Source organism: Mustela lutreola, chromosome 13, assembly GCF_030435805.1.
Source record: "Mustela lutreola isolate mMusLut2 chromosome 13, mMusLut2.pri, whole genome shotgun sequence".
NCBI lineage: Eukaryota > Metazoa > Chordata > Mammalia > Carnivora > Mustelidae > Mustela > Mustela lutreola.
The window spans coordinates 4,030,784-4,056,003 of NC_081302.1; the positions used below are offsets into that span (position 1 = coordinate 4,030,784).

Consider the following 25,220-nt stretch of genomic DNA (forward strand, 5'->3'; position numbering starts at 1 on the left):
TTCTTTGACTCCAGTGGGGTTAAATTTAGAAAAGCCTTGGCTTCCACACTGACACTCGGGCCCCACCCGTCCCCTAAATCCTGGAAATACTTAGCCTCCAGGGCAGGACGTAGTCAGAGCTGCTGTCTGTCTCAGGGCACTGTAAGGTAGAGGCAAGTGTCCTTCTGGGACTGAAGGCGGATGGACAGTGGTATTCCCCAGCCCGAGCGGGGGCGCAGGTAGGTGCTTTCTGGTTCTCCTTTCTTTCTTCTCTTTTTATTTTGGGTCTATTCAAGGTCTCTTAAAACCAAACAAAACCAGATTTAGCTTTGGATCTTTTGCTAAAATAAAACCAAACAGTGCACGTCTCTTTACTTCTTTCGAATTCCATTTGCAATCCCTCCCTTCTCTGTGTGTGTGTGTGTGTGTGTGTGTGTGTGTGTGTGTATCTTTCGAGCAACAACATTTAGCATGTGTAATGTGCCAGGTACCCGTCTAGGTGTTTTCACATGTTCATCTGTTTCTCCCGGCAGCTGGGGGAGTTCAGCAGGACTGCTATCCCCAGATCCTAAAGGATACAACCAGTGAACAAACAGCCTTCCAGGGCCTTGAACTCCAGGGCACACCCCTAGGGACATGCCCTTACTTGCCATCCTGTCCTTCTCTCCAAAAGCTTCAAGCGGGACAGGACAGCTCCCTAATTTGCAGAGCCCAGGGCAAAACAAAAATGCAAGACCCCTTCCTCAAAAATTATTACAAATCTCAAGACGGAGCAGCAGAGGATTAAACCAAGATTAGGAGCCTCCGGAGTGCTCTAGAAGAGCTGCTTTCTAGTGTGTCTGTGTGTGCATGTGCATGTGTGTGTGCATTTACACATGCCTGTGTTGCAGTGTGTGTGATGGTGTGTGTGCGTGTATGTGCATTTGTGAAAAAAATTATTGCTAGTTTAATGTAGAGGGAAAAGGTGACACCAAAATTGTTCTTGCATCCCAGGTGTATCAGTATTTTTGCATTGTAGTTCTCCTTTCTTTATTCCTCTAAAATGACAAGTTAACTAGCCCTTATTGTAAAATAAGTCTATATAAGCAAGAAATCCATACTCATGCTACATTATTAATATGCATATATGATTATATTTGATTGCCTTTATTTTTAATAATCTTAATAATGATCTAAAACATAATTTCATTGCATTAATTTTAAAATAACCAAAGACTTAGTTTACTTGAATAAGGACAGTGGTGATGGTGAGGACCTCAAACCAAACCTAAAAAGTTGGTCTGGCCATAGCTGAGCAGGGACAGCGCCCAAGTGTGGCATCGCTGACCCCCCTATGGGGCCCCTCACTCCCATGCTTCATCCATGGAAGACAAGGAACCCCAAAGGAGCAGCTGCCCTGATATCAGCAAGACTGGGGACCTTGGGCCACTTCCTTTTAACCAATGATTAGTTTGTAAAATTTAGCCCAATGCATACAAAGTTACAGAACTGATTTGTGAAAGCAAATATGCCCAAAGGTAATCAGCAGTAAAGTGTATTTGATAATCGCCAGCATCCTGGTGTGGGGCCAGGCACAGGACAGGTGGAAAAAGAGAGTCCCGTGCGGTCTGCAGCCCAGTGCTCGCCTGCGTAGCTGCAGTGGGCCACCGGAAACTAGCCCAATGGGTTGTTGCCTCCAACAGCCTGGTTTGGTGCGATTTTCTGTTAACTGTTTATCATTCAGAGATCTCTCTGGCGGTATTTACTGAAGCTGAACATAGGCGCATCCTCGGTCACAACAATTCAATTTCTAGGTGTCAGTCCAACAGAAATGTGTACATAGGTTTCCCCAAATATTTTTGGAGAATATTCATAGAATGTTTAAATGTCCTGTTTTCATGAAACAAGTCTAGATTTTTATATTAGCAAATCGGAAGCCAAAGCAAACGCATCAGCTGCCTGTGTTGGTGCGTTGTTCACAGGTTACAACCTCAGTCCCAGGACAGCAAGTGTGATTCATAGCTCACGTTACAATAGGATCCCGTAAGTTCTTCTGACAGTCCACTGCTATCCCCCAAACCAATCCTTTCTCTGCACCCCAGCTGAGACGGTGCGTCGGTCTCTCCAGGACCCAGGTGGGGCTGCCCGTCACTTCATGGGGGCTTGCTGGCTTGTCCCTCTGTCCCACGCAGGTGAGCAAGTCAACACTCAAGTGCTTAGTTCCCAGCATCCTTTCTAAGTTTGCTTATAAGACAACTATCTGGGGTCTGGGTCCATACAGTGAACCTTAGAAACGTTCTGTTATAGGAAATCTCACTATGACATCATTTTTCCTGAAGAAAATTGGGAGAAAGCTAGGGAAAGGGAGACGCTGGACCCAGTGCTGCGGGGAAGACCCCGCCTCCCACTCTCCCCACTATGGGACTACCTCCTCTTTGTCCTGTTTCCTCACTGTTAAATAAACTCTTAGGGAACCTCCCTGACTTCCCTCACAATTTCACGCATGAGGAAGACATGATTTACATTTCAATGCTGGTTTAAACTCAAAGCAAAGTAAAAGTTAAGGACGCTTTATGTGGCAGAAGGCAGCATCTGCCCATAGACTGCGCTCAGTCATTGAAGAGGAACACGGGAGAGCCGGGTGGAGATGAACGGCTTGACGGGAAAGCCTGCTGAGCCGGAGCACTACCTTCTTTACCCAGACACTCCAAGAATTGCTTCTTTTCTATCTATCTATTGTACTGATGTGAACAAATCCTTTTTGAAATATATAAGCTATGCATGACCTCAAATGCTTTGTTTCCTACCCTAACGCATATTACTTAATAATGTTTTATGGTATGCACTGTTTTATTTATTTATTTATTTTTAAAGATTTATTTGTTTATTTGAGAGAGAGAGTGCGTAGGTGCCCGCAGCAGGGGAAGGGCAGGGGCAGAGGGAGAAACTTAAGCACACTCCCCGCTGAGCGTGGAGCCTGTTGTGGGGCTCGATCCCATGACCCTGAGATCGTGACCTGAGTTGAAACCAAGAATCGGAGGCTCAACCGCTGTGCTACCCAGACACCTCAGCACTGAATTTTTAAAACGTCATTTAGTTACATGGAGAGAAACCGAAAGATGAAGGGTGTTAAGCAAACTCCATCAAAAAGCCAGGCAGACGGCACTGAGATTTTCTCTTCTGCAATTCAAGTTAGCAGCAACATGAGGACAATGACTCACCTCGTAGATCAGGGCTTCTGCTCTCCCTGTACTTTTTAACTATAATATTGTAACACAGTAAGTTTGAAAATACATTTGATTTTAACAAAAAATCCAAAATTGTGGTAATCAGAGTTTTAAACGTTTCATCTTAGACATCTTAGACACAAAGTACAAATCGTCTTGTTTTGTTTGGAAGAGCATTCCAATGTGGACTGGAGAAAATGAGTCTAGATCGGGGTCTATTTTTTCCACCTACTGTTTAAACGAGAGACGGAAATTGTTTAATGAAGTAAATTCTTTTTTGTAAAAAGAGAAGCAGAACAAGGGAGATTGATGTCATAAAGACGGTTGTGACAGCGTTTGTGAGTACGATTCTCTATTAGGTGGAAAAAAGGTGATGTTTCTGGTGTATCGAGAGCCGGGTAACAAGCACATGGCACGAACACCTTTCCGGACGCCAAGAACTTTAACGACAGGTCAACTTCCATAAACCTAATAACATGGGTGTGCTTTATAATAGAAGCAGTTTAAAACAGAAGATCAAGAAATAAAAGGCAAATAGATCCCATTATTATAAACGTAGCTTCCATTGGAGATTTGATTTTTACAGAAGAACAATCACGGCTATTTTTTCACTCTATGCTCGCGTACGTAAGAACTGGAATTACCCCACAGTAAATTTTCTGAAGTGACTGACATTAGCTAGAAAAAATATACAAATTAAGTGTAGACGCCGGAGAGAATGACTTCCCTCCTGCGAAAAATGTCTGGTGCTGCAGCCGGTGATACAATGTTACCGATAAAAAGGGCAGCCGGTGATACAATGTTACCGATAAAAAGGGCGGACTTGAAGTAAACTGGAGGAATTCAAATAGTGCCTGCGTTTTAAGTGCAAGGGCTTAATGTATCTCCGTGTAAGCTTTTAGGTACTTTTTCATGTGCCAAATGCAAGATTTCTTTTTTTTTTTCCCTTTTCTTTCTCATAAAACACTTCTCCGACGTTCACGGCGGAAGGACACGGCATATTTCTATGTCACGTGAAGACTCGGGCGGGCCGCGGCGGTTTCCCAGGAACGGCCCAGCGCCCCGCGGACACGACGGACTGTCGTTCGCAGGAAAGGGCGACGGCCCCGGCCACCGGCCCCTCCAGGCCGAGAGCGCGACCGCGCCCAGCCGGCTCGCAGCGGGCGGCCTCCCTTCGGTCTCCCCGGAACGGCCGCTTCCGGGCGTCCCCAGGTCACCCCCGGGCTGCGGTTGTCCGTGAAATTTCCTGTTAGGTCTAGTGTCAGGGAATCAAAATAAGCAGCTCCCAGAAAAGGCGAGTCAACCACTGCTTTTCTTCCTTCGGGTGTTTCCCGGGAAGCGTCTCCTCCTCAGAGGCGCGGAGCGAGGAAGGACCCGGCCGCGGCGCAGGTGTCCGCGGGTCACAGGAGCTTCAAGGCCCCAAAAAACGTGCCGTCGCCGTCTCGCGATATCTTGGCGTCCTCCCGCGGAATTGCGAGCTGCAGCTCGTCGCCCTCCTCCAGCCTCGCGATGCCTGGAAAACAAGGATGCACAGGGACTTTGAGCGGTCGTGCGGCGCGGGACGCAGGGTGGGGGGCGCACTGGATAAAACGCTGCTGTTTGGGGGAAATGTTAACCTACGCATTCACACTTCAAGGGACACCAGCGGACTGCAAACCAGTTACAATTCCACCGGCCTAAGACCAGAGTAAAAAACAAACAAAAAGCTAAAGCAAATGAGCAGAAAGACAGCAGACACAAATAAATGTATTTCTCACCTACTGTCTATAAGATGAGACTCTGAACAGAAACCAATGTTTTATTTGAAGAAGAAAAAAAGTCAGATCATAGCACATCCCTCCTTGGGATATTGTGTGGTTAAAAGTGGTTTTGCTTCATTTTATTGACAAAAATGTTTATAACAGTGTTAAAAAAATAATGATGTTACATAAAAACAAAATAGAAATACAAAAAAATGATGTTAAATAAAAATACAAAATAGAATACACAAAGTACACACACACTATGCAGATGTATAAACTGCATAGATATCACATAAATATGCACTGAATGTGCATATAAAATGTGTATATTTTTTATGCCAGTAGCATGCTGTCTTGGTGATCACAGCTTTGTAGTAAAGCTTGAAATCAGGTAACATGATGCCCCCAGTTTTATTTTGTTTTTCAACATCTCCTTAGCAATTCAGAGTCTCTTCTGATTCCATACAAATTTTTGGATTATTTGCTCCAGCTCCTTGAAAAATAGTGGTGGGATTTTGATCAGAATGGCATTAAAAGTAAAGACTGCTCTAGGCAGTATAGACATTTTAACAATGTTTATTCCTCCGATCCAAGAGCATGGAATGGTCTTCCAAAGATGCCCTTCAACGGATGAATGGATAAGGAAGATGTGGTCCATATACACTATGGAGTATGATGCCTCCATCAGAAAGGAGGAATACCCAACTTTCGTAGCAACATGGACGGGACTGGAGGACATTATGCTGAGTGAAATCAGTCAAGCAGAGAGAGTTAATTACCATATGGTTTCGCTTATTTGTGGAGCATAACAAATAGCATGGAGGACATGGGGAGATGGAGAGGAGAAGGGAGTTGAGGGAAATTGGAAGGGGAGGTGAACCATGAGAGACTATGGACTCTGAAAAACAATCTGAGGGTTTTGAAGGGGCGGGGGGGGGGGGTGGGAGGTTGGGGGAAACAGGTGGTGGGTATTAGAGAGGGCATAGATTGCATGAAGCACTGGGTGTGGTGCAAAAACAATGAATACTGTTACGCTGAAAAGAAATAAAAATAAATAAATAAATATGTGTAGAATTTTCCTGTACAAAAAAAAAAAAAAAAAAAAAAAAAAACGAAGTAGAAAAGGAACCAGAATTTTCCTGTACAAAAAAAAAAAAAAAAATAAAAATAAAAATAAATAAATAAATAAATATGTGTATATTACTAGGAAGACAAAAACAAAACACCACTTATCAGCAAAACCCATCCATTAACATAGTGTTTCTCTGGAGTCCAGACCATGGGGGTTAGGAGACATTTGAATTATTTTTGACAGTCTTCTATGTTTCCACGTTCCCTTAAATGACCATATTTGTCCTCATAATCAAAAGCAGTAAAATACTTAGCTTCTCAAAACTAATTAATAAATCTGTATGTGCCTATTTTACAAGGATGTGTTCTGTGATTCAGGAACACAGAATACAATTCAGGAACTACCCTCGGTACATCCGTGGGGACCCGTTTTAAAAGACAAAGATGACAGAGAAGAAAGGATGATTAGGGGAGAAGAAACAAAGAAAGTAACAAACAAATTACTATCGATGTTGTTCCTATTTTCAACCAACAATTTAAAAAAGCAGTTGTATTTTCACGAAGATGCCCTGAAAATGTATTTACACGAACGACATTATGTATGTTAACATCCATCAGGCCCAAAGCACCCAGATCTCCTCAGGTGACAGCTAGTCAGTGTTTACTTATCGGAACTTACGATGTACCAGACACCTTTCTAGACACGCACAGGGCTGTGATCAGAATGACAGAAGATTCTGTCTCCAAGGATCTTGTTTTTTTGTCATGGACTATGACAGACAACAAACAAAAGAACATAGTTTCAGGTATTGCGAAGGGTAACATGCACACTTTTTAGGATTAGCAAAGCATTTGATGACTACATAAAACAGTAAAAAAAAAAAAAAAGCTGGAATTTACTTGTTGAATAGATCAGTTGTTATCATAGAGACTGAAGAGAATCTAGTATTTTAACAAAAGCTATCGATCACGGAGCATTAAGTAATACTAACTCAAAATAAAGGCCGCGTGAACTGACAGTTTTCAAGAAGGTTCTGTCTGAAACTCTAACTCTGAGTTATTGGCTCTTCCAGTCCTTCCCGATCGCAGCAGCTGAGCTGTCACTTCTACAACAGACACTCGATTTGAGAGGGAAACAGTGTGATCCAGCTGTGCGTAAGACCAGTGTTTGGTGCCAGCTGGGCTCTTCCAAGGGACCGTTTGCATTTTTTCCCAGGTTATGATGTATGGGAGCTCTTGATGTCCGGCTCTTATATACTAACTGGTTTGAAGCAGACTGGCCCTAGAACAGATGAGCACTGCAACCCGGAATGTCCTGGAGAACGGTTCTCCTACCTAACCTACGCTCTGGCACCGGGGCACAGCCCAAAGGTCCAATAAACTAGTCTTCAAAGTTGAGGCCCCGGGGAGGCGTGGCGGAGGGCAGGAGCACCGAAGGGCAATGAGCAGACACAGCCCGTGTTGAGTACTGCTGTGCCTAGAGTCAGTCCAGACGGGGTGGCCACGCCTTTCTGTGGGTTTTCTGCAATGCCAGGATACTGGTCATCGCTGAGCGCAGGGGAACATCTCTTTATGAAAATTAGGGAGTTTGAATTCAACACACTTCCTCATCATCCCCTTACAGCTGTTCATGGCTGCGGGTCCACGAGGACACTCCCTCCAATTTCCCTTCCTTCCTGATGAGTGATTGTGCACTCGGTAGCAAACGCCTTTGAAACTTAGGGCTTCAGAGGAGGTGGCCAGGCCTCGGGCCTGTGTTTCAGGGAATACGGAACTGAAGACATGCCTCAGGGTTCTCAGTGGATGTGTCAAATCACCAGAGAGGAAAAAATGTGTTCAAGGCTAATATGTTTTTTTTTCTCCCCTCATACCAGCTTTGATGAATTTACCCCCAAAATAAAATGAAGACTCTGTTGCAAGAACAGCCTGAAGACCGGATGGGAACAAAGTCCTCCCTTTCCCTTTCCTTCCTCTCCTCATCCTCACTGCCCCGAGCCGAAGGGGAGCCTCGCTCCTGCAAACTCCCCTCCCAAAGTCACCTGTCTGGCCTATGTGCAGCACATGTCACCTGAAGGAGAGGGAGAGGGAGAGAAAGCCGCCGGGCAACCTGACCAGACCCTTGATTTGGTTAAGGACATGTCTTCAGCAGCATGTAAAACAAAAACACAAACAAGAAAAGCTTTGGGGGCTCCCACTCTGGGGTCAGACCTGTTGGTTTCATCCAGGCTCTGGAACTTGGAAGCTGTGCCCTCTGGGGAAGCATGAGCTACCTCTCTGTGTCTCAGATGCCGCCTCCCTTAAACGGGGCGGGGAGGGGGTAAGGGGGGCGGTGGTCGGACGAAGGAGCCCAGGTCAGGATAAGACAAGGATGCCTGGCACATGGTAATCATTCCCTGGGTTCTTACGCAGCGTTATCTACGGAAGGAAATGCAGCTTGGAACTGCTCTCCGTGCTGATCGCCAGCGCGTTACGGCCCCTTCTCCATGTACAGAAGAACGATAAAACCATTACTAATGATTGTATCCGTTTCGACTCAAAAGAGCTAGCTTATCCTTCCAGAGAACAAACGCCGCACAGCATACCGAGAACCGTCCTTCTATTTACACAGAATTGTTATTTACCAGCCGAATAACAGGAATTATTGGGTAGTGTTTCAGGCATATTTTGAATACATCGGAACAAAGTCACCAGACTCAATTCGTCCCCAAAGACATGGACTTTCTTCCTCTGTATTAGGTGTCCCATGGCAAAGGTGTTATCGGTGTATAAAACCTGAGGAACAAACCAGAGACGCGGGTCAGAAGTGAGCACAGCAGAGAGAAACAGGCAGAGGCAGCAGGGGGCAGGGAACCTACCTGCCCATATATAAAGAAATAACCCGTTTCCTTCACCAGGATTTTGTTTTCCTTCTCCTCCAGGGCTCTTCCTCTTTTAAAGCTCAGCAGCCACGGAACGAATGTGTAAGCCCCTGTGATGAAGACAGAGCACTGGTGAGAAGAGTGGTTTTCCACATCTGCTCGGCCGCTAAACCGGAGTCTGAAACTTAGAGGAGAAATTCATCTTTTACAAAAGAGACAAAGGAGACCATCAGGACATTCTCCTGGTGTTTCAGCAGTGGTTTTGGGCACACGACCTCCCGCACCCCTGTATTTGGGGACCCGAGGGCCAGTACATCTCAAGCAAAGTCTGTGTTTTCTTCAAATCTTGTGTATTTCAGCGACGTTCGCCAGAAAGCCTGGTCTGGATGGGGCCAAACGGACCAAATGTCTCTGAATGACACACTCACAGAGGTTTTCTGGTTTTCCTTTGGTTCCCGGAGAGGACCGAGTTAGGATGGGAGACTTTAGCGAGGGGCCTGGGGAGGCCCCCTCCCCACCAGGCACCGTAACTGGGCTTCAGGGCAGCGAGGGAAGGGACCAAGACACAGCCTCTACGAGGACAAGGTCAAGGAACTCGGCAATAGTCCTCTGCGATATCCAAGTTGAAGTGCTTCCAGGTCAGCACACACATTCTCCTCTGTGAGCCCTCAGATTTCATGGGGGAGTCGTGGGGGGGGGGGTCCGCAAAGACAAGAGCCCAAGGAAGGGGACACAGAGCCGCCAGCGGCTACAGAAACGGGTAGACAGGAGGGGGACCTCCCTCTGGCGTGGGAACACCATGCTCAGGGACAAACACCCTCTCCTGTGAATTCACAGCATTAAATTCCCTGGATTTCTCACCATCGTGTAAAAATACCAGAGTAAAGGGTAAAACTGAGGCTAGGTCAAGAATGCAGGGGCATAAATAAAATGGCATCTAACAAGTGAAAAGAAGATTAGGGAAGTGGTAATATAAGGAGAGAAAACAGTGAAATGAAACTGTGGTCTAAAATAATCTAAAAATGTTCCTTATAATGGATAATGCTGGACAACGCATGTCCCCAGGCTTCACATCGGCCACAGCAAAGAGGGAAATAATAAAGACAATATGCCAGAAGTTCTGGGAAGAACAACTTGTCCTGGGTTGAGTTTCAAGAACAACTTTCCTGTGGAGTTTTGTCAGGGGGTGGCACGGTAGGAACGGCTGAGTGAGCGTCCCTGCCTCAGCTAGCTCCCCCAAACCCATCCTGTCTGAGCTTTTTCCGAATAGGATTCAGGAGGGAAGAGAATAAAACAAAAACCCCATATTTTCTCAACACTTCAGAGAAGTAAAGAGCCTGAGGTGATCACACAAAGCGAAGGACACTGTGAATCTGAGATCTGTTGCCTCTCGCAGCCCTCCACGTTGGCATGGCCCACAGGTGGAAGACAGGCGGCTGTGAGGGAGACCACGGAAGGAGCCACAGGTGCCTGTGGACACAGGTGGTCTTGTCCATCCTCTTGTGTGCTCACAGGACGCGCCTCTGTTTCCCATGGGGAGGGAGGAGGGCCCCCCAGTGCTCAGCAGGCCTGGTCACCCAGCTCTGCTGTTCCCAGGAAGGCCCGTGAAGAAACTGGACTTGGATGGAAGCCCTCCGGTGCCCCACTGGAAGGGGACAGTCTCTGGAGGAAAGGTCTCCTCAGGGACACGTCGCAGAGGCAATCTTGTCATCCCGTTTTGACACAGCAGCAAGGCAGTGGGAAGATGACAATACCATCGTTTTCTGTTGGTTTAAGTGAGATCTGTGCTCACGGCATTTTTAAACGCAGACTGCCCAAAACATGGGAAGAATGAATTCTCGTGTTGTGACTGCTGTGAAATGCAGCGGATGACGAAAGGGGCCTCCGTGGTCCTGAGGACACCTGTCGGATGCTCCGACCAGCGAGCACATTTTCTCCCTCCAAAACAGCACATGCCTGAGACTGGGACCTCTCTGACTTCGGGACCCTGTAAGTCAGCTCCCTGCTGCCTTCTGGGGCCTGAGATGATGCCCCTAGGGGACAGGCAGCCAAGCATCACTGAATTAATGACCTCAACTTTAGACATAAACTAACTCAAAATGGTGGTGTGCTATACAGTTGCCCACAAGCATCCCGCTGCATTTTAAAAGCATCATATTATTTATTCATTTATTTCTGAAAGGGTTTCATGAGCTGGTTGCCGGAACTGTGCGAGATGGAAGCTACCACAGACGTAGGACATACTCAGGAGGTGAAGGGACAGGCTCATTTCCAAACCTGCTTGCTCGTATCCTGGCTGGAGGTATTTCTTGGCTGCACATTTTTTTTTTCCAATACTTTAAGTTGATTTCCTATTTCTTGAGGAAAGGCTTTTCTTTACATCTTTAAAATTAGTGAGCCAGCTTGTACCAACTTTCACTGCCGCATTGTCAGAACAGAAAGCAAAAGTTATTAGGTATATTCTTATGTTCTCTTGACATGTTCTTTTGGCATTTCATCCTACCTTGCTAGAAATATTCTTATTAGAGACAGTCCATGGTTACTGGTTTGTATGTACTGTCTGTATTCCTGTTCCCTGCACACACACAGTGCACACACACATACACCAGCACGCACACCCACGGACCGCACTGCGTGAGGCCAAACGCCAAGAACACAGCCCTGCCCGGGGTCTGCACTCAGGGGGTACATGTGGAGTGAATCTCAGATCCATTAAGAAAACAGATGAAAGAATACATTAAGAGCTAAAGTGATTATAACTTAAGCATAAATATTATAACGTTTCTACATCTTAAAATTTACTGAGACTTTTAGCACACTAATTAGACGATGGATAAAGGCTGACAAGAAAATATGCATAAAGAACCCATTCCAGAGGATGCTTTTCTAAACTGGAATGCATCGCCACCAATAAATATTTGAGAATTTGTAAGTAAACTCCAAGAGTTACTGCTTCTCTTTATCTCCATTAATCCACAGCTAAACACAGATGTGATGTGGTGTATAAAGCCTGAACTTCCCAGCTCCATGGAGCTGTAAATACTTGGGGTATTTAAATGTCTCTGAAAACTTAAAATGGATGTGTACAATAATAATGAAATGAAATCAACAGAATGCCAGTATTAACATGTGAAAATCATTTACACTATATTTGAAAGCATCTGCTCTTAAGAAGAGTACGTCTTTCGTGATCTGACTTACATGAAAACATAAATTTTAGGTTGATAACATTTTATAGAAATATGATGAGCACTGGGTGTTATGTGCAACTACTGAATCATTGAATACTACATCAAAAACAAATGAGGCTATATGTTGGCTAATTGAATATAAATTTTAAAAAATTTAAAAATGCCCAATTAAATCTTGAACAAAAAAAAGAAAAATCAGATGTATTTCATGAATACTTGTTTTTTTTTTTTAATTTTACTTTATGAACAGATTTCCTTGAAAATATCCATACTTCTGGTGTTACCTCCCACAGTAACTGCAAAAACGCTACAGAGAGAAGCTGTCAATTGGCTACCTTTCTGATTTTTTAATCTTAGTATCATACAGCTGCTGAAAATAGTTTTAGGGGATAAGATAATGATCATACTTTCTTAGAAGGCAGATTATGTCAACCAATTCAAGAAGTAGTAATTTTTTTAATATAAAAAGAGTGCTTTTTGGCATGGAAACCCACAGTTATGACAGGTGTGATTCTGTAGCTGGGGCAGAGCAGGGGAGTCAGGAGAGCACGCGCAGCCAGGCAGGGCCATGGAGGCTGAGTTATATGAAGGGCCATTGGAGGCCCCGGTTGGGCTATAATCACTCTGTGGTTACCAGACAAGAAAAGGTACAAAATGGGGGCCAAGGAAACCAGCCAAGGGGAGAGATGATGGGGGTCTGGGAAGATGGGAATTTAAGGAAATGGATTAATTCAGGTTATGTTCATGGGGAATAACTGACAGAGTTTTGAGATTAATGTACTGAGTCAGAGGGAAGAGATAAGAATGCCACCTAAAATTCTGCCTGAAACAACCGAGGACACAGTCGTCACACTCACTGGAATAGGATTGCTAGAGGAGGAAATGTGGGGACAAGTCCTATGGTCTAGGCTGAGATGTCACCAAGTTGAAGGAAGATATGTTAAAAAGACAGAGTGTATATGGGCTTGGAGCTAAGTGGTTTGGGCTAAAGATCTATGTTTAAACCATCAGCACATACCTGCTAAGTGACGACATAGTAGCACTGAAAAACACCAAAGGAAAAAGAAGAATGAAAAGAGAATATGATTGTACTGGAGGACTGAAGGACATCTCTATTGAGGAAAGACATTTAAATGTAGTAGTAGTAGTAGTAGTAGTAGTAGTAGTAGTAGTAGTAGTTTTCAAAGAAATTTAAAAAGGAATGGCCCAAAGGGTAAGGAAATGATTAGAGAAATAAACCAAGGGCAGCGTGTATTTCAAGAAGGGAGTCATCAAGTGTTAAAATTCTACTGGGATATTGAAAGTAAAGTTCATCATTGCCTATATGAAATAATTAGATGGCAAGGCAGAAACAAACGAGACTTCTGCAATCAACACGATTGTGGAAATAACATCTGTCCTTTTTTACCTCCTATTGGGTCATGTGAAAGAAGCAGACAGATGTTCTCCAGAGTAGCTGTACAGGCTGCCAGAAGTCAGGGGCTCACACTGGGGCTGGGTGTGGAAGGGGAGGGGTGCAGCCAGAAAACAGTGAAAGGTCCTGGCATTGGTCAACTTACAAAAAACCAGCAAGAATCAACTCTCTAATGATGAAGAAGCCCTCGTAGGCACACAGAAATCTCTGCAAACTCACAGTCCAGGAAATTTCCATGTTGGCTAGAAGAACGTGGGAGGCGAGGAGGCAAAATAAATAAATAAAATTTAAAAATAAATAAATAAATCATTGAAATGAAAATAAAAGTTTCAGAATGGGAAACAGGTATTGCAAAAACAAAGAAATAAAGAGTTTAGAATTTGAAAAATACATCTAGAACTATAAAGTATATAGGAGCTATAAGACAGGTCAAGAACAAGCACATACAAGTAATTGGAACCCTGACAGACAAAACAAGCCACAACAAAAGTCAAGCAGAGCCACCACAGATGAAGGGGTGCCCCCCAGGCCAGGAAAGTAGATTCAAGATAGCTTCATTAGTTGTGGGTTGCTGCTATAACAAACCATCAAGTATTCAGTGGCTTAAAAAACAGACATTTAGTATCTCACAGTTCAAAACATCAGAAGTCTCACTGGGCAAAAATCAAGGTGTTGGCAAGTCTATGTTTTTTCTGGAAGCTGCAGAGCCCAACCCTTGCCTTTTCCAGCTCCCACAGTCTTTCTGCTTTCCTTGGTTCCTGGCCTCCTCTGTCTTCCCAGGCACCAAACCCATCATTCCCATCTTGAATTTCAACCTCACATCACCTCTCTGACTCTGACCAGACCAAGTTGCTCTGCGAGGACACTTGTCATTACCCTGGGTTCACCCAGATCGGCCAGGGTAGTTCCCCCAAATCTCTTATCTTCATCACACCTACAAAGCGCCCTTTCCTGTGTGACCTACAATATTCGAAAGTCTCAGGGATGAGACTGTAGATGTCTTTGGGAGCTGTTGTGCTACCTACTCAGCAGTCAACCCTGAGATATAGAATAAAACAAGTACTGACTTTTAAAGGTAAATAAATAATTCTTTGTAAAATCAGGCAAAAAAGTCAAGCCACTTATAAGAAGAAATATTTCTCTTACCTTTGTTCTCTTCAAAGTGCATTTAATGCCAAAAGAGAGTGGAGAAATTCCTACAACTCAAATAAATAAAGGGGAAACTGGGGATTTTGTATCTAGCCATCTGTCCTTAACATATAGAAACTACAAAGATAGAGCTTTATCAGTGCAGAAGCTTAGTGAACATTTTTCTCCTGAGCCCATTTTGAGTAAAATAGAGTGAAATTCAGGAAACTAAGACATGAATGAGGAAAGCACAATAAAAGCACTTGGGTTAGGTATTGACTACATTTATCTGTAAAACCAAGCAAAAAGCACATAAAAAGAATGGTTTGAACACAAAAGTACATAAAGAGAATGACTTGAAAGAAAAGAAGGAAACAGTATTATGTCATGACAATGTAGAAATTATAAAATTTACAAATACAGAGAAGTAGAGGAGGAAAAATATTGGTAGTAAATTCATTCAACTGCCTCATTTGTAATACCTGGGGCTCCAAGGCTGTGTATTAAAGTTGACCTCAATGGATAGAAACATAGATATTTTAATAGTACATACATAACATATAGAAATATAACATTGGTACCCCAAAAATGTATGGTAGGGGAGAGGAGGAATATGTAGAATTAAGAGGAATCATATTAATTTTATTCTAAACCAGAGTGGTCAATAGATATTCCCTAAAGATGTAATTATAGATGTCAGAGTAATGTCATATAAAATGGCAGCGTAGAAAGCTCAAATAATCAGTCCCTCCACCAGAATAGCAATTAAGCTGGCAAAACTTACAGAATCAACATCTTTGGATACATGAAATCTAATAAAAAAAAAGTTACAGCAACCAAGACAGTAATTAATGAAAAAAGAAAAAGGCTGTTAAATTTCATTATGGAAGTATTGTATTTTTGCTTACACACTTGCCATCTCCCATTCTCCAACATAGCAGCAGCTAGGGAGATGAAGCCCTGAGTTCTAGGGGTCACCTTGCTGGAACTATTGAGTATAATACTTACTTTGTTCTCAAATCATTGTGGCTATGCATTTTGACCTGTCTGGAGATTTCCTTTCTTTCTTTTTTTTTTCTTTTCATTTTTTTTTCAAGATTTATTTAATTTTAGAGAGAGAACAGGGAAGGGGAGAGGGAGACTGAGAGGGAGTCTTAAGCAGACTTCGTGCTGGGCATAGAGCCTGATGTGTGACTTGATTACATGATCCCAAGATCACAACCCAAGCAGAAACCAAGAGTCAGATGTCTTACTGCCTGCTCTCTCCCACCCCTGGTGCCCCTGCTTAGAGATTTCTTTCTGATAGGAGCAAATCCCCAGCCTGGTGTCAATCAAAAACTTTAAAGATGTCTACTACACATAGCCTTCTGGAACAAGGGACAGCAGACTGACAAAAGCAAATAAAACAAACAGAAAATTATGGGCCATTCCAAGGAAAAAAAAGAAATTGGCAAAACCATTTTGAGGAAACCCAGATATTGAACTTACTGGACAAAGATTTACATCTTTTAATATGCTTAAAGAGTGAAGGGAAACCATAGACAAAAAGCTTAAGAAGACTAGGAGAATTATGTATAAACAAATGGACACTCTTAGTAAACAAATAAAAAATATTTTGTTAAAAAAGGAACCAAATAGAACATGAGAGCTAAAAAGTAAAATAGCTAAAATAAAGAATTCAGTAGAGAGGTTACAGATCAAATTAAGCAGGAAGAAGGCAGAATCCACAAATTTGAAAATAGAACAATTAAACTTATCCAGTCTGAGGAGCAGAAAGAAAAGAAATGGAAGTGGTGAACTGAGCAGGGGACTCTCAATCAGACTAACATTTGCATTATGGGAATCCCAGAAGGAGCCCAGAAAGGAGCAGAAAGAGTATTTGAAGAAATAAGAGGAGGTCTTCTTAACTTTGAAGAAAGATTGCATTACACATCCAAGAAGCAGAATGAATTCTAAAAAGGGTTAACATGGGGATGCCTGGGTGGCTCAGTTGGTTAAGCATCTACCTTTGGCTCAGGTCATGATCATAGGGTCCTGGGATTGAATCTCACATCATGCTCCTTGTTCAGCAGGGAGCCTGCTTCTCCTTCTACCTCTGCTCCCCCCTGCTTATTCTCTCTCCAACAAATAAAGGAAATCTTAAGTAAATAAATAGATAAATAAATAAATAAATAAAAAGGATAAACTCCAAGAGATCCATACCAAGGTGAATTGTAATTAAGTAGCTAAAAGAAAGGACAAGGAGAAAATCTTGAAAGCAGCAGGAGAGAAGCAATCATTCCAGTATAAGGGATGCTCAATAATATTAACAGTTGATTTCTCCCTTGAAACCATGTAGGCAAAAGGCAGTGGGATGAATGGTTATGTCAGCAAGGTGCAGCACAGTAAGCCTTACACATCAACCCTTCACAGAAACAGTGATGTACCAATACCTTGTAAATGCCAACTTTCTGAAAAGAAACTCAGAATCCAGCTAAGAAGTAGGAGTTATGTAGTAAAGCACAAACTGAGAAGCAGTTAACATTTATATAGGTAAGAGGAACAATTTCAATTTATTCACATCAGTCCCTCCGCCAGACAGGCTTTTGTCAGCACCAAGAAGACGGCCTCCATCTGTGATGGGGAGATCTGAGTGTATGCCTAGCCACATAGCCTCTCAGAGTGCCTTCTCTGGAACTGGTTTCCATCTCACCCCATACTTTGTGCTGAATGATTCAAAGAGCTTGGTCCCTGCAACAGCAAGAAACAAAGAAAAGGGGAGGACATTCTTTTATACCCAGCAGTTTGCTTTGCTTTGTTTTGTTTTGTATGACTGAGGAAAAACAGACAACAGATTCTTTTCCTCCAGGAAGGTAGGGAGGAGGCAAAGTGGGCCTTGCTCCTAGCCTTAAAGTGGCTAATATCAAGCACTGCTAACCAGTAAAAGTATCTCCCAGTCAAAATCAGTCAGTGAGGAGTAGGAGAGGTACCTGAATAGACAACAAAGCAACTCTTCAAGGAAGGTGAAGAACAAGGAAAATCCAACACAACCGAAGGGATAAAACAAATCTCCAGTAAGCCTGACAGAAATGGCTATAATGAGTATAGATCACTCTGAACTCTAGTATAAAAATTAAAAGACAAGGTACTAAAAGAATTATAACTATAGTAGTTTGTTAATAGACACACAATATAAAAAGATCTAAATCAAAGTTAAATTCTTATCAGCTTAAAATAAACTACTGTAACTAAATGGCTTTATGCAAGTGATATGGTAAACACAAATTTAAAAACCTGTAGTAGACACCCAAAATACAAAGATAAAGGATGAAGACATAACAAATACACAAAGCTGATAAATTCTTATCAGCTTAAAATAAACTACTATAACTAAATGGCTTTATGTAAGTGATATGGTAAACACAAATTTAAAAACCTGTAGTAGACACCCAAAATACAAAGATAAAGGATGAAGACATAACAATACACAAAGCTACAAAGGAAGACATCAAGAGAGGAAGAAAGGAACTAAAAAACAGCCATAAAATAATTAACAAAAGGAAGATAATAAGTCCTCACTATCAATGACTACTTTACGTGTAAATGGATTAAATTTCCCAATCAAAAGGCATAGAGTGGCTGAATGAATTGGAGGGAAAACAAAATCCAACTTTATTCTGCCTACAAAAAACTCTCTTCAGTTTTAAGGACACTCAGAGTGAAGGGCTGGAAAATGAGATTTCATACAAATGGTAAACAAAAAAGACAAGAAGTGGCTATTCTTATATAGACAAAATAGACTTCAAGTAACAAAATGTCACAAGGGACAAAGAAGGTCATTATATGATGACAAGTGGATCAATTCATCAAGAAAGTATAACAAGCATATATATACTTGTTACCCCTAATGAACTGAAGCCCCTAATGTATACAGCAAATATTAACAGATTTGAAATGAGAAATAGACAGCAACACAGTAAGGGTAGGAGAATTCAATACCCTACTTTCAATAATGGATAGGTCATCCAAAAGAAAATAAGTAAAGAAACAGTGTGCTTGAACAACACTACAGACCAGAAGGACTTAACAGATATACAAATATTCTATCCTACAGTACCAGAATATGCATTCTTCCTAAGCGCACAAAGAAAATTCTCCAGGATAAATAAAATGTTAGGGCACCGAACAAATTTGAACAGATTTAAGAAGACTGAAATCATATCAAGTATCTTTTCTAACCACAATGATGTGAAAGTAGGAATAAGTAACAGGAGAAAAATAGGAAAACCCAAAACTACATGGAAATTAAGCAACACACTCCCAAACAACTAATGGGTCAGATGGAATCAAAAGGTTAAGTTAAAAAATATAGTGAGACAAGTGAAAATGGAAACACAACATAGCAGACCTTACCGGGTGCCAGCAAGCAGTGGTGCTAACGACTAACAGTCCCATGCTGCTCAAGGCCTGCTGGTCTCACCGGGCTAACCTACATGTCTAAGGGGTAAAGCATGCAGATAAGCACCTGAGGTCAGTGGAGAGCAGCCACCAACCGGGGACATCACACATAGTCCTCTGTGAGACTCACACTCAGGACCAAAAAGCAGCTTTATCTTTCCATGTGTCAGGCAGCATTTTTGTTTTGGCCAAACGTATAAACCAAACTTTCCCTAAGTTATATTTTTCAAATTTTATCTTTGGTCCTTAAGGTCTTTTTCGGACTTTATTTTAATTCTTAGCAAACAGTCCGCTGCCTACTAAAGTCGCAAAGATAGAACTTTGGAAAATGCCGAGTGATAAATGATAACAGGGTTTCAAAGAGTTTAGTACTTGTGCTACATTTGAGAGAATTACATCCCCTTAGAAAAATACAGATGTAAGACGGCCCTCCTGGCACTCAGTACAGAGGCCCGTCCAAATCCATCCTCTGGGCTCCTTCTCGTTTCCCCATTCCCGGCTCCTGGCTTAGCCCCCTGACACTTGTGAACTCCCTGTTCTGGTTCACAGCCCAGATATTCCCCAGGCCCCCGCCTGCTGGAGTTTTTCCCATTGCACTTAATTTTATCATTTTACATTTCACTTGTTCATTAGCATTTTCCCTGGTTCCCCCCATCAAAAGGTAAATTCCATGAAGGTGAAGAACAGTACACATCTGACTTGTCACGAAGCCCCAAAGCCCACACGGTACGTAGAACGTCGCGTGTCTTCAACTGATACGTGCAAAATACAAAGCAATCATTTCACATTGGATTATCATAACAGTGTCATGTTCATTTGCACAATTACATATTCACTAGTAATTGATATAAAAGGTTTATGACTTGTTCAGTTTCATCCTCCCCCTATTGTGAGTTCTAAAACCTAAATAAAACAAAAACCAGTTAATATTCATGAAAACGATCTTGAGTCATCAGAGAAGCCAAAGTGATTTCTAAAAATCTAAAACAAAAACCTAAGCGTGGCTTAGTATTGGTTCTATCATAGGCTAATTATTTTACATTTCTAAGTATTTGTGTCTTTAAGGTAATTCTGTTTGTTAGATTATTACAGTAGCCTAAACATGTATTCCCCAACCGTTTTTGAAGAGATTGAAGGCTCTTATTCACATCTGATTCTGAGATGTTTGCAGGCAGACAGCGGATTCGAGATGAAGTCTGAATGCAGTCTTACAAGTGACTAACGTGTAAGAAAAGTTACGGGAGGGGCTCTCATTACCTTTCCGTATGGTAGGTGTGTCATTGTCTGCAATCAGTTGCAAGCAGTCCTGAATGACTGAAAGGCAAAAATACATCCTTTTAGTTACTTGATGAGGAACAGTAAGAGAGGTAAGAGTGCACAAGGAGCACAGGTACTCTTCCAGAAGCACGAAACCAAGTCTGCTTCCAACAGAGCCTGCTCTTTGTTCTCAAACTGCTTTATGATATCCATGCCCAGATTTTTTATTATAACTTTTACTTAAAATATACTATGTTCTTGAAATCCATGGTTTAGAAAAACTCTATGTGCTGTTGGAACACGGCAACTATATCATCCTTAGAGTTCAATCTAACTTGCTCGAAGGTCAAGCGGGGACAGAAGGCTGGTTTAGTAATTATCACATGATCTTCCCGTCCATCATACGTATGAGCCAAACTATCAGACTACGTGAAAGTGATTTTTTTTGTTTCAGAAAAGCCTAACATGAAGGAGAGCTTGGGTGGCTCAATCGATTAAGCATCTGACTCTTGATTTTGACTCAGATCATGGTCTCAGGTTCATGAGATCGAGGCTCTGCACTGGGCATGGAGTCTGCTTGAGATTCTCCCTCTCTCTCTGTCCCTCCCCACCCGCCCCCCTGGCATCCCAACTCACATAGACTCTCTCTCTCAAAAAACAAACAAACAAACAAACAAACAAATAAAAACAACCAACCAAACAAAAAGCAAAAACAGAAACAAAGAAAAAGTTAACATTAAATAGTAATTCACTGTTACTGCTAATACAATGACTATTCCTGAAAATAAAAACAATTTCTAACATTTACTGAGCAGATATAAATACAAGCGACTTCACAAAAATCTTAAAAATTACATACGGGATACCAAGTCCCAGAAAGTGTAAACAGCTTGTTTTGGGGCCTGTGGTGGAAACTGACGGGGTCAGATAGAGACCCTGCCTGCTTCGCTTTGGAGCCAAAGTCAGGCTTTGGGTAATATCTCTTGGACCAAGAAGAGAAGAAAGAAAGCATCTTTAAAAATAAAATGGGATATTTCCCTGGAACTGCAGAATCAGTCAAGCTTCTGGGAAGCTTCAATTTGCACCACATATCACGTGTATGATATTCCAGACAGCATTCAAGGACACAGAGAACGCTTCTCTCAAATAAAGACAGAAGCCCCCAGGTGAAAGCAAAATGAGAACCCTGCCTATGGGAAAAGGAAGCAGAGCAGTAAATATCTGTGAAAAATATGAAACAGCCATTTAAGCGTGCCTATTTTTAATTAAGAAAATATTAGTGTAGAGTTTTTCTTACCACAAGTATTTTATTCAGAGTTGAAGTGATCCTTTAAAAACAGGCTTCTCTGTGGTCACATTTTAAGAGTGACACAGAGAATTCCTGCTTCACTTATTAACTGAAAACGTTCTGCATGTTAATACTCACAATACAACACCCCATAGATGTAGCAGTTGTAAGCTACCCCCAAGCTGTACAGGCACACAGGCCTTCAATGAGTACCTGTGCAGGGAGTAATCGCATCAGAAAACCTGCTAAGAAGAATACCCTTGGTATTTCAAAGTGGAAACACAATGTTAAAAGCTGTCATTCTTGGGGCACCTGGGTGACTCAGTCGTTAAGTGTCTGCCTTCGGCTCAGGTCATGATCCCAGTGTCCTGGGATCGAGTCCTGTGTCAGATTCTCCCCTCAGCGGGGAGTATGCTTCTCTCTCTCCCTCTGCCCCTTTCTCCCCCCACCAACCCCCACTTGTGTGTGCTCTCTCTCTGTATCCAATAAATAGAGTCTTAAAAAAAAAAAAAAAAAAGAAAGCTATGATTCCTTTATAACCCTGAACCTTTTCTAACATATTTTTATGTTATCTCATCATTTCAATTGGAGCAGAACATTCTGGAGACTCTGTAATTCTTTCATTGGTCTGCAAAACAATAGTGGCCATGTCTGTGTCACAGGGAAAATGTGACTCGTTGGTTCTGTCACTACGGCAGACCTTCTGCCACAAAAAATACGTAAAAGCATCGTTAAGAGGCAGAACGGCCATGAATAAGGACAGCGTGTAAGAAGGGAGAAACAAAACACCCATAGCAGGAAAGTCTGAAGGACAGGCACAGTGTCTAGGGCAGCCCACCCAGCCCTAGTTAAACATGTTCCTATCTTTCTCACAAACACTTCTTAAGGAATCACTACTCACAGGGCACTGTGATAGGTTCTATGAGGACAGATGTTGTCAGAAGTCGAGGTCAGATTTCCGAATGTTCCATCTTTCCTGGGCTGTATGTGCACATGCATATAGAGATTAAATGAGATAAGCATGTGGCATAGTTAGTACTATTCTTGGCCCACAATACTTGCGAGATATGTCTTGGCTATTATCATGGGAGCGGTGCTAACATCATTCTCGTTCACAGTATTGAACCCAATAAACTGGGCACATAAAGGAAGAGTACTAGGAGGCCATGAAGACCAAATGAATAAAGACCACCTGATAGAGAGAAACAAGAAAATCTTTAAGACATTACTCCTGATTTCAATGAATCCTTTCTTAAATTCAATGAATTTAGGGGTAAAATCCTTTCCTAAATTCAATGAATTTAGGGGTAGAAAAACTGGATTATAGAGTTTTAGTGGACCAGTGATAAACAGTTTGCCAACACAAGTAGGAAGAGTTTTAAAAATATTTCTAGGGAGCTAAACTGAGAAGCATGTATTTGCCTTATAGAAATTTTTTTTTTTTTTAAATCAGGAATTTTTAAACTTGAGGGGGCCCATCTGATACATGTTGTGCTTTAAGAAGGTCATACACGCGTTCTCGTGTAGAATCAATGGTCACGCAGACAGAATGAAAACCAAGGTTCAGCTGTTGAGTGGTAGTAACCAATATGCGGATGATCGGGTCCCAGAAGCAGTTCCATAAATATGGCGTCCAGGATAGAGTGTGGGGAAAAGAATTAAAGGTCTGTGACTAACGATTGTGTGTCTGAAGGAGAATTAAAAGCTAATAATGAAAACGAGCTTTCCATTCTGGATAATTCAGAAAGATGGCAGCATTACAGTGGCCTTCAGGCAGTACCGAAGGGGGGGGGGGGTTGTTCTTTGAGGGTTTTGGAAAGAGGTGGATAAAATAACACAGAAATCACAATAGTCAACAGGAGTAAATAAAGATATCTGAATGGAAGGTGTGTGTGTGTGAGTGTGTACGGAGTCCTAAGCACTAACATTGTCACACACCATTTAGAATGTGAGCATCTTTTATGTCTAAAGCAACTGTAAGATATGTAAAATGGTAACCCTCTGCCTTGCCTCATAAACACCAAGAGTAAAAACACGAACAGAACAAAACAAAACCCAGGAAAACAAAATGCCATCTTCATAGGTTATTTCATTTTACAATTGATGAACTATTTTAATTTAAAATTACTAATTTTGTAGTTGAGTCCCCATCTCCACAGGGTATTATTTTTCTTTGGCCATGACTTCTTTGAATTATTAGACTATTTCTCATTATTAATGGTGTCTACGCATAAAGCACTGGATATCGGTAACTTACCAGAGAAGAAAACTAACTTCATGACATAACATGCAAACATACTTGAAGTCAAGGAAGTTCAAAACCAAGATAGAAATATACCTGAGTGTTTGAAGAAAGATAACCGGGGAGTTGCCCAATTGGCTCTTACACCTTTGACTCCCCTTTGGACACTTCTGTCTGGATATCACAGTGACGATTCGAACTCAACATGACCCAAATCTATTTCTTTATGTTCCTCCCACACACACGCCTCTCACTCTTCTGTTTTCTCTTAGTGCTTATGGCTATCCTCTGAGCTGCCCAACCGAGACACTTTGGAAACATGCTGATTCCTTCCCTTGCCATCTTGAAACCCAGAAAATAACCCAGTTCTAATGGTTTGAATTTTCAAGTTTTGCTCCATTTGGATTCTGTCTGTTATTTATCTCATTCAATAATTTTACTGAACACTAAATTTAGGCCACGTGTTGTGCTCCAGATAGAAAAAGAAAAGAAAGAAAAGAAAAGGAAAGAAAAAGAAAGAAAAGAGGAAAAGAGAGGAAAGGAGAGTGAAGGGGTAAGGAGAAGGAAAAGGAAAGAATCAGAGGAGACACAATCCCTAGACTCATGGAGCATCCCTATGTCCATGGAGAACAGGTATGAGAGCGTCACAAATACAGAATTGAAGTTTCAAGAGAGATAAGCAAGGTTTCTCAGAATGGGGTGCTTAAACTGAAGTCAGAAGAAAGAAGGGGGTAGGAGCATTCCAGTCGAAACTAATCGTCATGAGTATACGTAAAGGCCGAGGTTGGAGGGGCACCGCTAGTACGACTGAAGGGGGAGAGACAGACAGACAGACAGGGAGGGGATGATAAGCAGGGGCAGGACAAGCACGGCAGGTGGTGCAGATCTCCACCCTCACTGCTCTGGACGACAGCACCTGCCACTGGGCTGGGGCTCTTCTCTTGTCTGACGTTTCCACTCTATCTCTTGCGTTTCTTCCAGATTGGCCTTCCTAAGCCCGAATTTGATCTTGTCCTTCCACCGTTTCTAACTCCTTCAGTGGGTTTCCCTTGTACACAAACCTAAGAACCTTCATGACCCCAGGACCTCAGCACCCCCACCCCTTGCAGAACGGAGCTCCAACTGCGACTGCGTGTCTGCCATTCCCTTGGCTACATACTCCTCACCTTGGCATCTGGTGAAACCCATCCCTCCTTCAGGGCTCAGACCAAATATCCATTCTTTCCCTCATTCTTCCCGCTAAATATTGGATCCCACTACACTTTGCGCAAACATCTACTGAAATAACATTTCACTATACATCCTCATTGTTTCTATTACTGTCTCTCTCCCTAGGCTGACACTTGATGTTAAGGAGCACCGTTTACAAATCTGCACGGGGTCTGGCTTATGTCAGACTAGAAAAAA

The 25,220-nt window shown here is 42.3% G+C and overlaps 1 protein-coding gene across 1 annotated transcript in view; it reads right to left on the reverse strand.

Annotated features, from left to right (window-relative positions):
* Positions 1-1,091: 1,091 nt before the first annotated feature.
* TNFSF13B (TNF superfamily member 13b) overlaps positions 1,092-25,220 on the reverse strand; it is a 34,578-nt gene continuing 10,449 nt past the window's right edge. Inside the window, 4 exon segments of the mRNA XM_059143710.1 lie at positions 1,092-4,698; positions 8,620-8,770; positions 8,854-8,966; positions 20,284-20,340. Coding sequence (XP_058999693.1) covers positions 4,586-4,698; positions 8,620-8,770; positions 8,854-8,966; positions 20,284-20,340 — 434 coding nt within the window. The 3' untranslated portion in view covers positions 1,092-4,585.